This window comes from Triturus cristatus, chromosome 1_2 (genome assembly GCF_964204655.1).
Source record: "Triturus cristatus chromosome 1_2, aTriCri1.1, whole genome shotgun sequence".
Taxonomy (NCBI): domain Eukaryota; kingdom Metazoa; phylum Chordata; class Amphibia; order Caudata; family Salamandridae; genus Triturus; species Triturus cristatus.
The window spans coordinates 321,525,041-321,539,180 of record NC_140580.1 but is presented as its reverse complement, the minus strand read 5'-3'; the positions used below and the strand labels follow the sequence as shown (position 1 = coordinate 321,539,180).

Below are 14,140 nucleotides of genomic sequence, written 5' to 3'. Positions count from 1 at the left end.
AAAGTTTGTAAATTAGAGTAGAGTGTATTGCTATTGGCATTGTAAATATTTTTTACTTATGTGTTTTTGGAGTGAAAAGTATGTGGTGTGTAGTGGAATTATGTGGTATGTTGTGCAGTGGAAATATGTGGTTTGAAATGATGTGGTATTTGGTGCATAGGAATTATGTGGAGTGGGATTGTGTTATGGAGAGTAATTATGTGGTATGGTATTTTGTGTTGTGAATTATTATGTAGTGGAGTTTAATTTTGGGGTGTGCTGTTTAAGTTTGTGATGTAGAGTTATGTGGATTGTGTGTGGATTGTATGTATATGGTGTGTTATTTAATTGTGGTGTTTTGTATTATGTGGTTTCTTCTTGAATTATTTGGTGTGTAATGGAAACGTGTTGAGTTTGTGTGGCTTAGAACTGTGTGGCGTTGAGTGAAATTACGCTGATTGTAATTATGTGGCATGGTGTGGAGTGCATTTATGTTGATTGCTGCTATGTGGTATAGGTTGGTTTTATGCGGGGTGTATTTATGTAGTAGTGAGTAGAATGTTATTATGTAAAATTGAATTAAGTTGTGCTGAGTGTTATGTGTAGTGTAAATATGCTGGGTGGTTTTGAATTGCGTGTATAACAGAATTAGAATGCTTGACTCCACCAGGATCCTAAGTCATCAATTGTACCGACCTCCCATGAAGCAAGGAGGTGACTTTAATCAAAGCAAGTACAACAACTTCCACAAAAAGTTTGAACCCTCGATTGCCATCACTACTTATCCAGGAGCAAAAATGTTAGGAACCAGCTGGGTGTGCGGCTTTGTTGTTAAAAGTGCATGGAAATCAGTTTAGCCAGCGCCCTTATGCCGACTTTCACTAAATGAATGTGAAACATGCTCCCGTCACCCCCAAACATCACTAGTTGCTCAGCCCCACAGAAATGGTAACTCGCCAAGAGGAGCAAATTGCTAGCAAGAGGATGTGGCCTAACAGCCAGAACCGTCGACCTCGAAGCTGAGGAACCAGGTTCGAGTCTTGGCAGGGACGCTCAAAATCCTGTGATTCTGGGCAAATCACCTAATCACCCCGTGCCTACCAAAATGAATGCATCCGTCTGTAACTCAACTGGTGATCATGTAAAGCGCTTCGATACTTTCGGGTCGAGTTCAAGCTATATAAAACTGCCCCCAAAAATAGCGCTATTTACGCACTTGTATATCTATTTTTGTTCTAATTTGTATGCAGGCACGCATACACATGGATACATGCTTAGCAATGTAGCCACAGATATACATACACATAGGTTAAACTAGAGTGTCTCCCAGGTCAGCCCTGTCCACAAAGAAAACAGCTTGTGAAGCTCCATGCCCAGAGCAAGGCAGGGCTGCAATACTATTCTAAACAAAAGGGAAGGTGTACTGTTACAAGAAGTCTTCACTTCCGGTCTTGGCACGTCTCTCAGAAGCCCGGGAATGCCAAGAATCTGTAAGATGGAACAATTGAAAGAGCCAAGGGGGTAGGGAGATATCCTCAATATACTTGCTCCTGCTTTACTTCTCCATTCGCCCCTCCAAAAAGTGAACATAAACTGTACACCACAGTGGGACTGCTTCCCGAAAACAAAAGTATAAACAAAGAAAATCTCAGTGATGCAACCCCCTCCCCGTCCACCTTTTGATATGGATTGGTCCCCGACACACGGGTGGGATCCTCCAAAGACATCCAATTGTAAAAAATAAAAAAAATAAAGTGACTTCTTACATAATGCAAACGCTTGCATGTTGATTGAAGCCATGGTCAAAGAAGCAGCGCAGACTCGCTACGCTTAAAGGAGAAGTGGTTCTGCCTTTTGTTGACGACATTGTGCAGTGGTCGCAGTTAACGTGTGGTGCAGAGCAGCAGCGCATCGTGGAGTGGCAGAGCAGAGTCCTCTCTCACAGGGGGAAAATCCTCCGTTCTCTCTGTGTTTATTTTGGTTGTAATGCAAGGAAACCCCCATTTTCAATGTTTAGCAAGGGGGGGTGGCAGGACTAGCGCATTGTCACATGTACTTATGTGCACTCTAATCGGGAAATACGCTGGAAAAATTAAAGTGGTCTTGTGTGAAAGATAAAGCGCGGAGGCCGTGAAGCGGTACTGTGGTGATTCAGGGAAAGGAAACACGAACGCTTGCATGCAGTGCTCTTCAGATGTAAAAATAAAAAAATAAAAAAGCTAGCGCCAACAGTTCGGCGCTGCGGAATAATGCCAGGACTGTGTACGTGCGCACACGACTGCAGCCAGACATGCTGAAATGGTTTTGAAGCGCGCGTTCCCAGGGAAGCCTCTGGAGTGAAGAAGCGGGTCGGGGACGAGGAGCGGCGTTCAAAGGATGAAACCTGACCCAAAACAGATGGCAGCCTGCACGCCGCTGCTGGCTCCCAAGATCAAGACGCTCTGGGAGTAAATATTTCCCAAAAAGCTGGGACATCCACACGCCTTTGGCCAATTGCGTGCTTTCAATTTTGAAAGCCAGGCGCAAAGACCAATAGCATGTGAGCACCACACGCACGAGCTTGCAGAAAAGCTGAAGTGATTCCAAGAGGCCGATTTCCTAGAGCTGGTCATGCGCGCTGCGCAAGGCTCGACCTAATGAATTTTGTAATACTGAGACCGCGCTCAGGAGACACAGCTCTCAGTCAGTCTCTGCCGTTAGTTACCATGATAGAGGCAATTACGATGTGGCATTACACACCACTAAGAAAAGTCGTTGACAAGCTGCTCGAGTGGAAAGTCAGATTTAATTTTAAGGGAAGCACTAACCAACAAGCATTGCCAATGTCAATCATTTTGACTCATGTATACTGAGAAGGTTTTCAGCAAGCTTCACTAACATGTAAAAAAATTTGCAGCACGAACAGGTAAAAGGCAGGTGGCGATAGCAGCAGCTCATGATTGTACAGAAATAGTTTATAAAAAGACGAATAAGGACAACTTGGGCAGCCCCGGAATGGCAGGCAGAAGTGCACACTTATTCAGGCACAGGACAGTTACTCAAGTGCGAACTCCCCTTGCATACAATGCATATTAAATGCCTATGATGTGGAACTGCCGGCATCCAAAGAGAGGGAAAAGAGAAAAAGGGAAATAAGGAAAAGAGAGTGGAGTGTAGGAAAAAAGAAGCAAGGAATAAAAAGAAATAGTAAGTAATAAAAAGTGATTTAAAAAGAGACAGAAGCAGCATTGTCGGTGCAATATCTTGGTCAATAAGAATCTGAGTTCTCATGCAGATGGTCTAGAAGCGGGTAACTACTTGAAACAAGCCTGTATGGTGAGCAATTATTAATTTTTTCGGCAAAGGGAGAAATAAAAGCAAAAGGAGGAAGCAATTATCTACAGTATTGTGTGCTGTTAATGAAACTTTCTCTAAGGCACCATGTTCACTTACGAAAGCATTCATTTTATGTATTCAGTGGGCCACCTTTATCAGGGTTTTTTTTTTTTGGTTAGCTCAAAAGCCTACCTTTGACATATTATCTACATCTGGAGTTTAGCGTCTACTTCTAGAGCCATACCACGAAAGTTGCGTTCAGCTCTGGAAGACTATTTGGGACAGTGTGCGTATAAACGAGTGAGAGTAGAATGATGGGGCAAACAGGCGGAGATAGCCATGTAAAATAGGTGGATAGGCAAAGGAATGGTGAATATGGCTGAAGAGCGAGACTGCAGGTATATAGCACATAATAAAAATGTGTTACTTCTGAGGTGATGGGAAACTAATGCAGCTGCAGAATGGATGTAAACTACCTGGTAAAAAGAGAACGATATGCTTGCATCACGCAAATGCCAACTGCAGAGAGATTATATAATTCATGGTTGATTTTCTCCAACCATAAGATATCTAAAAATAAAATACATATATATTGATAATGCTTTGATAAATCCAGGGCCATTCCACAAGTTGAAGCAAACTGGAAAAACGTATCAGTCATTCAACTTACATTTATTCAGCAACAAAAAAAAAAATCAGATTGCGAGGGGGATTAAAAGCGTTTTAGCGTGTTTTCTGTTGCTAGCAGAAGAATGATGTATAACAATGACTCTTCCTAAGGCGGTATTGTCAGTTCCATATAAGAATGTTTTTTGCAGAGGGACTGTTTCGCAGGATTTCTCGCCACCTAGGTCAAATTTTTAATTTCAATTCAAGTCTCCTTTTCTAAAATGTTCCATCTCCCTTACCGAGCAACACGTCTACTTTCCAAATGCATTCAAATAAAAGCAGAATGCTGAATCAGGCCAATGGAAATAACGTGCCAAACCAATAATTTTTTATTGATTAACATTCAATTTCAAAGCATTTTGTAGGGAGAATCCACCACTCCTTGGCTCCTCTGTTCTCTCACACTGCCCTATTCCATGTTATTCCGACTTCAATTGTACTCTTACCCCTCCTCTACCACATGCCCTCACCGCCAAACCACTCTTTGTACCCAACCACATCTTACACTTGTGAAAATGTTTCACCTTCCTCCATGAGCAAGCGCAAAAGTAAGCTATTTCTCAATACAAGGTCAGCATTTTCAGTAAATAAAAATTAAACTGGCAGTACTGCAGCAAGTTACAATGACTTTATTTCAGACAGAAAACCTCTTGAAGCATAAGAAAAAAAAAAAACAGATATTGTACCAAGAGCTGAAAATAATATGATCCTTCTTCATGAATATAACAATGACATCAACGAACAAGAGCAAAGAAAGTAGCAGCCCACATACATACAAGCAATACATATACACCTGGTAGATTGATTTAGTGGTCATTCAAAATATAAAACTAGCCTGACAAATTAGACATTTTTGCAACTAGAAATCTTTCAGGACATTTTTATGTACCAAACTTTATACTAATTCAATACAATCGAAGGTGACCATAAATGTTTAAGTAGTTACTAGTAACAGAAGGCACAGATTTTTCCATAGACTCCAAAACAGAAACAAATGAGTGGTAATGCTACTACTTAACTATTCTCCCACTGCTGCAGAGTTATAATATTTGGAGGACTAACTGGACCAATGATCCGATACTCCCGTATTTTATCATGTAAATACCATTAATGTTTCATGCCGGCAAAGACCTGCTGGAAACCAAATGGACGCAGAAACACGTGTGGTATCATTCACAACAAAGTTATTCCTAACGGATATGTACAACCCACTTGAGAACCTGATACAGATTAAGTCTTAAAGGGGGGTGCCAGCCGCAGGACATTGTAAATACCGATACTGCAGGATGATGTATGATCAGGTGCCGTAAAAATTTCCTATTATAAATTTGGGCCACAGAAATTAGATATAACTTGAGGACTATTTATTTGTTGCACAAAAATCTGCACCTACTATTTTCCCCTGAAAGTCACCAGGTAAAATCTGCTAGAGGAAACCTGTCGGATTAAATAATCACCCAACCAGGTATACCAACTCCAGAGCAAACACCTGTTCAGATTATAACTCCCATGTCATAATAACAAAGAGAACTTAAAAACAGCGCATGGGAATGTTTTAAAACATGGCTGTGTATTCCCCCATTGGCACATCTTTGTGATGCTTTTGGGAGTATGTAGAGCCTCTAAAGTGGCAGACAGTGTCAGAAATAGCCAGGACCACTGGTATAAAGCGATTCTTCGGCAAAGGCATTTTTCACATAATATGGTTTTTCTGCATTTGCCACATGCTACATAATTTGCAAATTTCAACAACCAAAAATTGTTTCTAGCACAAGTGTACCAAATGTTACTAAAAATGCAGTGATGCATGCTTCTTGCAGTGCAGAGGAAGGCACTCTGCAAAGGTTGACTGTTAGACTTTCAGTTGCATATTACTGTATTTGGGTGTTAAACTAGTACTGATAAAGGGAAAATGTTGTACACAGTGTTGTTAACATGTTTAAAAATAATGAACTGATACTATCACAAAATGTACCTCATGTCACATACTTTGCATTTTCTTGCAGTATAATTTGGTAAACTAAATAAAATAATGAACTGATACTAATCACAAAATGTACCTCATGTCACATACTTTGCATTTTCTTGCAGTATAATTTAGTAAACCCTGCTGCATAATATGGTCCTCCCTTGCCGCATTATTCCAGTGGCCCTGGAAATAGCCTTCTTGCTCTCCACCTGTACGAATGACCACGACAATATATGTGGCCAGTTTCGATGTAAATTAAGATTTACTAAAGTTTAGGAACAATCTTATCCAGCTGTCGAAAGAGATTATGCACGGTCTCTTCCCGCTCCTGCATTTGATAGACATAATATTCCTGCGCGGTTGTTTTCGTAAATACACAACCTTGCTTGCTACTTGTAGCGATTCGCAATTGGCTTCCTAGTGTCTCCCTCACTCTCAGAGCGGTCTTGGCTGGCCCAGCCTTGCTGCCAGCACCCTCTCTTGCACTTGGAACCATAGTCCTGCTCCCAACCCAGAGTGTAAAGATTCCCTGCCGTAGCAGGTGCACTATCTTGCGGCCGGAGCTAGGTCTCCCCTCAACACCTGGATCCCTGGCCCTGCACTTTACACCGGTGTGCCTTAACATCAATCCACAGCCCCAGGGTAACTTTATCCAGCACTCTTCCAACTTGCGTGCGTCTCTCGGGAGCATAAGGCAAGCTCTGAATTTCCTCCCCGTCCCGACTGTCGAATCTTCTTTTTTCCCCCTACACTTGTCCAGGCCCGCTATACCATGCTCTCACCTCGCAGTCGATGAGGCTCTCGGCCAGCGGGTCACCGTGCCGCAGCCTCGGAATGGGCCGGGTCTGGAACGGGTAAGGACGAAACTGGCTCTGGCTCCAGCCGGGAACCTGGGACTCCACCTCTGAATTATCGCTGCTACCAGTTCCTTCACCTCCCAAATCAACTCCGGCCCCTTCCTCCTTCCCGTCCCCGGCCTCCGCCATCACTGGTTCTTGTGACAGCTCCCGCCGGTTCCGAGGACCGGAGAGGCCGCAGCCGCTCCTCTCACAGGAGCTAGGCACACTGACAGCGGCGGAGGCTGCATGAACACCAGGAGCCTGCGGGCACAAACAAAACATGTGGAGAGAAAGGATGGCCCTGCAGACAAGGACCACTGCAGTGCCCTCCCGCGGACCGGCGGGGTAGTACAAGGTTTCACACAGGTACTGCTACGTGTTGAGATAGCTCCCGCTAGCCTGCACCCAAACAGGAGTGCTACACACACACATCACTGGCAGCCAAAAGGTACACGAATCTCTACAAAGTGGCAGTGCTCTTTGGAAAGGTCGATTTCTGAGCTTTAGAAAAGGTCGATGAATAAATAATTTCGACACAGTTCTAACTAAAGTGCTCAAGATTTCGCTTTTTATACATCTCTCGGTCGATCTAACAGTACGCCAGAATCTCTGTTGCACAAACACACGTTTATGTGAGCAAGTCATATATGAATCTAACACAAATAAAAATAATGCATTTAAATGTGAGTCGGTGGGTGTTGGTGTGGCCCACAGGATACTCGTTTTTGAGCACTGGGACTTATTGTTCATCATAATATTTTGACTGGGGACAACAGAGAAGCAGGAAAGAAAGAAGAATGATATGGAGCCTGATTACTAGTTGAGGCATTATTTTTTGCTCCTGATAAATGACAACCCCAAGGGGCTACGTTATTTTTCGGGTGCGATAAATAACACCAGTTATGAGTTTATGGAGAATAACATGCAGATTTTTGAGTTTATGCACCAAAATCCACATGATACAGCAAATACCGTATGCTTTCCCGAGTTAAATTTTGGCAAGTTTAACTAATGTTGTGTTATTTAACACATCTGATAATTATTGAATGCAATAAATAAAATCAAACTTGGTAATTCTGTCCCTAGTGTAAACAGAGATTTATGCACAGGACGGAATTAAACGTCTAAATTGTAATCAGGCCCTAAGACATGAAAGAAGTTACACAGGGAGACAGAAGGCATGAAAAAGAACTTGCTAGAGAGATCTAAAAGGGCAGATATTCAAGATTGGTAACTGAAAGAGTCATGAGGTGGAATTAGCAATCAGCAGCCATAGTATTCGGCAAAACCAACATTTGGCAGCAGTGGTCTTCAGAGAGAATCTGTGGGCACCAGCATTTATTTATTATTATGATATATATATAATCCGGTCACCCCTGTGTTGTATCTAATTCCTAAGATCCATAAGGACCAAGTAAATCATCCAGGGAGACCAATAATTTCGGCTATTAACAGTGCTTTAGCCAATACTTCAAAATTCGTTGACTCCTTCTTGTGTCCTTTAGCTAAATGTCTGCCGTCTTATATACAAGACACAGGAGATTTCTTAAAACAGGTCTATGATTTACCATGGGAGGAGGATTTTGTGATGGCTTCTATTGACGTAACAACCCTTTATACCAGCATCAAACATTCAGATGGGTTAAATGCGATAAGACACTTCCTGGGCAATAGACCTGTTAAGTTTTGGGCACATACTCAAATGCTGATTGAGATGACGGCCTTCTGCCTCAAGAACAACTATTTCCTTTTTAATGGTGAATTGTTTCATCAAATATGCGGTACAGCAATGGGAACCTGCTTCGCCCCCAGCTTTGCAAATCTGCATATGGGCTGGTGGGAGGAGCAGGTGGTCCAAAAGCTGTATCCTGATGAATGGCAAAACAATGTGATGCAATGGAGTAGATTCATTGATGATTTATTTGTGGTATTGAAAGGCTCAGAGGAGTCGCTAAGCAATTTTATTATGAGATTACAAAACAATAATCTAAACTTAAAATTCACGAGTACAATCAGTAACTCCATTATCAATTTTCTAGATTTGTCCATTTTTATTAAAGATGGTAAACTTGAAACAGCCCTGTACCGCAAACCAACAGCAGGAAACACATTGTTACATGCCAAAAGTTTCCACCCTGAGAACCTAATTAAAAGTATTCCCTATGGTGAGAGTCTTAGAACAATTCGCAATTGCAGTAATCAGGCGAGTTGTGATGAAGAACTATTAAGACTACAGACTCGATTTAAAGCAAGAGGGTATTCAGAGCACTGCATCAAATCAGAGATGTTGAAAGCAAAAAAGAGATCGCGGGAGGATATTCTTTTTAACAAAAGCAACACCAAAAAGAAAAAGGAAAAATCTAATAACAATGAGTGCAGAATGATAACTACTTATAATGCCCAACACAAAAAAGTGAGCAGCATTCTGTCTAAGCATTGGCATTTAGTGCGGAGTGACCCAATTCTGAGTAAAATTTTTCAAAAAAGACCGCAGCTGACATTCAGACGAGCAACTAGTTTCAAACAAATGCTGGTTAGCAATGTTTTAAAAACTCCCCCCAGCAAAACGGCAGCAACTATGTGGTTATTAAAAAGAGAAGGATTTGTGAAATGTATGAAATGCAAAGCTTGTATACATGGCATCAACACTGCCAAGTACACAACCGGCTTGGCTGATAAAGAGTTTAAGATCAGAGGACACTATACATGCAAGACTGATCATGCTGTATATGTGTTACAATGTCCTTGTGGATTAAGATACGTGGGCAGCACGATTTTACCTGTACACAAGCGAGTGCTTCAACATTTAAGGGCCATTAAAAATGGCGACAAGTCCTATCCAGTAGCTCGACATTTTGAGCGATACCACCAGAAAAATATAATTGGGCTGTCATATTTTGTCATTGATTCTGTGAAACCCAGCATGAGAGGTGGGAACCGGGAGAAAATATTGAGAAAAATGGAATCCTCATACATAATCAAACTAAATTGCAAAGCACCAGCAGGTTTGAATATGGAGGAGGATCTCCACACACATTTGTAGATTTTTTAGAGGATGCTAGCTTCTTCCCTTTATCGTTTTAACCATTTTGCTTTTATTTTTGCATGCGTTTGCATGACATGAATATCATGTAAAATAAAATGTTTTTTCACATAGGGTGGAACACATTAGAAGGGACATATAAATTATCTGTTTGCTAATTATCTACCCTGATTGTTAAGCCCACTTGGGCTTTACATCAAATGTTATCTATAATCCTTTTGAGATTTGCGGAACAAAGTTTACAACTTTGAATATTTACGCATGGTTGGAGGCATCAACTACTCTCTCCTCGTTTTTTCTTGTTGTGTTCACTTGAAAACAGGAATAGCCAACTAATATAAACAAGTTAAGTATGATTTATAACATGTTGAATTTGCAATGTTATTGAAGTTGCAGTATTTCAGACGGCTATATAATGCATTTAGGCGTTTATTTTCGTAGAGACTACGAGTCTGTCTTCGATTACACTATTGTGGTAGTTTTAGTCATGTGACATGTCCTTTCAGTGTTCAAAATGGTGATGAACTTTATTGTTGACTGTTGGTGAACAAGCCTGCAGGACAGGCGAAACGCGTCCAGCAGCTGACGATTAAAATTGTGTTATCGAGCAAGACATGGCGTCGTCATCTTTTCACTGGGGTGATTTGAACTATCGGAGATATATATATATAGATATATAGATATATAGATATACATATATATATCCAATTATTTTTTTTGTTTTAAGTAAGCACTGTCATTTAGAAATATAAATACTGTGGTATGAGCATCAATGTCTCTCACAATACGGTGCCTAAAAGAATAATATTTACATATCTGGCCACTTAAAGGCTACCATAACTAGGCCTGGGCAAAATTATAATTACGTTGGCGAAAATCACAACATTTACAAATGTTGCATTATGTGAAATTCCTGAAACTTTTTAAAATGTCACATTACATAATATCCCATAATCTTTTTTAAAGCAAGCCAGTCATCTGCTGGTATCTGGTGATAATGAGGGGTGGTCGTCCGGAGCCCCCCCAGAATAATGTTCCCCAGGCACAATGGGTTGAATTTTTTGGACCTCAGTACGCTAGTAGAGCAACCAGTGAAGAGGTTTTACCACCACATTTTGAAAAATTCTATTCTGGTACAGTGTTTTGTATTAAGGATGTTGAGATAGCACTTGACTGTGTGGCAAGGGGAAGAGCTCCAGGTATGGATGGAATTCCGGCCGACATATTTTTAAGTGATAAGCCAACTTGGTGTCAGTATATAGCCCTTCTTGCTAATGCAGTGGCTAACGGAGCTCCAGTGCCTCCATCTTGGAAAGGTGCTGAGATAATTCCTGTTTTTAAGAAAGGAGACTAATCCCTCCCCAGTAATTACAGGCCCATAAGTCTTATCGACTCAATACAAAAGGTTATGGGTCGTTTAGTTCTAGGAAAAGTACAGACCTGGGTAGAGGATGCTAACATTCTGTCCCCATTCCAAGCGGGGTTTCGTTCCTGTACCAGTACTATAGACCAAATTTTTCAGTTTATAACTATTTACTGGAGGAACGTGCTCCTGAATGAGGGGTCACTCTACGCTGTTTTTGTAGACCTTAAATCAGCGTTTGATTTGGTCCCTCGGTGGAAATTGTGGGGTGTGCTTGGTGACCTGGGGATGGCTCCGGAACTGTTAACACTTCTCGCCCGCTTACATGAGGGCAATTTTGCAAAAGTTAGGTGGGGGGCACAAGGGGAGGCTACTGACTCCTTCCCTGTTGTGCGGGGTGTCCGACAGGGGTGTGTGTTGGCTCCTACCCTGTTCTCCTTGTACATCAACGGGGTAGTTGAGTATCTCTCGGCGGCCCCCACCGGTGCTCCCCTTCTGGCCGGCAACCATGTCCCTGTCCTCATGTTTGCGGACGATACTTTGCTCATCTCCAGGACTCCGAGCGGTCTCCAAAAGGCCATTAATGCATTTGTAGAATTTTGTACTTTAAGAGGGCTGGAAATAAATACCTCAAAAACCAAGTTTATGGCTTTTAATCAGCATAAATCTTTTAGAGGCAGTATTTTATTAAATAATGAGCCCCTAGAACAGGTGAGTGCGTTTACGTACCTGGGTATTTCTCTTCAAAAGGACATGGGCTGGAACCACCACTTGCCAAATTCCTGGGCTGGTTTTGGATTATACGCACTCGCACTTTAAACAAAAATACTGCTGTTATTTTCTCCTAAGATTACTTTTTAATCAGGATCTGCTTAGCGTGCTGTCTCCTCTCTTTTAATTGTTCTTAAAGGGTTTTAGACATTTGACAGTATATGGAATTTAATAATCTTTTACCCTGTAACTATATTGTATTATGTGTTATTTATTTGTGTGACATGTGTTGTATTGTTGTGCTTTTATGACAAACTGTCGAAATAAAGCTTTTTGATATAAAAAAAGATAATGAAAAATGTCCTAGCTATCGTAACGGAAAGTTTCAATTCTATTAAGGACTTGGAGGCAAGGATTATGCTTTACTTTCTTTACTTCATTTTGATAGAAGCCATTTTAAAACAACTTAACCAAACCACATTTCCCAACAAACCTGGGAAATTTGGTGATAAAAAACACAAACAAGGGAAAAAAATATCCCCAAGTCCAATGTCCAATCATAACGCTGGGTCCACCATATAGTCCCCCTTAAGTACGTTGCCCATCCTCTTTTGTTGTGCGAGCACACCATTTGTCTTATTCTATGCGTCTTGTTTCCCGGAATCCGCTCCTGGAACGAAAAAACAATATCAGGGCTAGAAATCCAACACTGGCAAAAGAAAACTTTATTACATACAGGTTAACAAGTCACCATATGACCGCAAACGCTGGGAGTTGCATCACAAGAAGTCCCACGAACCAATGATCCATACTGGGATACGAACTACTCCAATTCATGCAATTACATCAACCAATGTATAACAAGAGACAAAAATTGTTCTTACTCCCAACGGGACGGGCGTTTCGAAAGATCTCCAAGGGCGGGATAATCCTCTCCTCCGAGTCCTTAATAGAATGGAAACTTTCCGTTACGATAGCTAGGAAATCTTTCATTCTATGTCAGGACCGAAGGCTTCGGATTATGCTAGTTTAAAGCTTACACGCAGCCAAATGTGCCATATCAATAATAGGCTTGAAATAAAACCTTTTAAAGGTTGAATCCGAAGACCAATCTGCTGCATTCATTATGTCTTCTAATCTTGCCCCAAGTGTGAAAGCCTTGTAGGCCATTGCACCCCTTGCTGAATGAGCTCCGAATTGTGTTAGACTAATGCCAGCCTCCTGCATGACCCATCGCACCCAACGTGCAATCGCAGGAGATGAAACTGCCTTATGTGGTTTCCAGAAAACAATCAAAAGTTGTCTCTCCCCTGGAGGTCTAAGCTCCAAAGACATTTCTTCATAAGCTTTCAAGCATTAAAACCACACACAGTTTGGGGAAGTCTGGTAACTCTGGGTATTCAATCACTCTAGTGTGACATTTAATCCTTCGTCGAATGGTAAATGACACTCCAGAGGGAGAAAAAACTCTGCCTGTGATGTCCAGGGCCCTGACATCTGAGACTCTCCTACAGGAAATAGGACAAAAGAGCATCACCAGCTTTGCGGATAGTTCCTTTCTGACAAGAACTCATTAGATTGCCACAACAAAAATAATTTGAGAACTCTATTGACATCCCATAATGCTGAGTATATTGGTTCAGTGGGAAGTGACAATTTGAGCCCCCTCAGAAGGTGACAAACAAAAGAGTACTCCCCAACCGGTACCCCTTCCACTGGAACATGTCCCGTTGAAATGGCGGATCGAAAGGTGTTCACCGAACAGTAGGTTAAACCCTGTTGGGCTAAACTCACCAGGAAGTTCAAAATCTGGACTACATCTGCGCCCACAGGATCACAACCCCGTCTCACACACCAACGACACCATCGGCACCAGGCCGATCAATATCTCTTGATTGTACTACCTTCCCAGGCCTTGGACAAGAGGTCCTCAGCGAATTCTGAAAGGCCTGGGATTGACCATCTACTCCTGTAATCCTCCACGCCATGGGATGCAGGGATCTGCTGAGCACCATCTGATGAGGAACCTGATCTGGATTGCGAAGCAATTCTGGAAAGTGGGGGAGTTTGATTGGAAAATCCCAAGAAAGTTCCAGAAGAACTGGAAACCAAACTTGCGACCTCCAAATCGGTGTGATGAGAGCCACCTGCACCTGCTGCCGTCTGATCTGGGCCAAACCCCTACGTGATCACTGCAAAAGGCGGAACGCATAAGCTTGTTCCTGCGTCCAATCTTGCAGGACAGCATCCGT

The 14,140-nt window shown here is 41.9% G+C and overlaps 1 protein-coding gene across 1 annotated transcript in view; it reads right to left on the bottom strand.

Moving 5' to 3' along the window:
- The window catches only part of HIF1AN (hypoxia inducible factor 1 subunit alpha inhibitor), a 157,513-nt gene extending 150,464 nt beyond the window's left edge, over positions 1 to 7,049 (bottom strand). The window contains exon 1 of the mRNA XM_085603891.1: positions 6,715 to 7,049. Within this exon, the coding sequence (XP_085460017.1) occupies positions 6,715 to 6,918 (204 nt within the window). The 5' untranslated portion in view covers positions 6,919 to 7,049. The remainder of the gene's footprint in view (positions 1 to 6,714) is intronic.
- Positions 7,050 to 14,140: the final 7,091 nt, after the last annotated feature.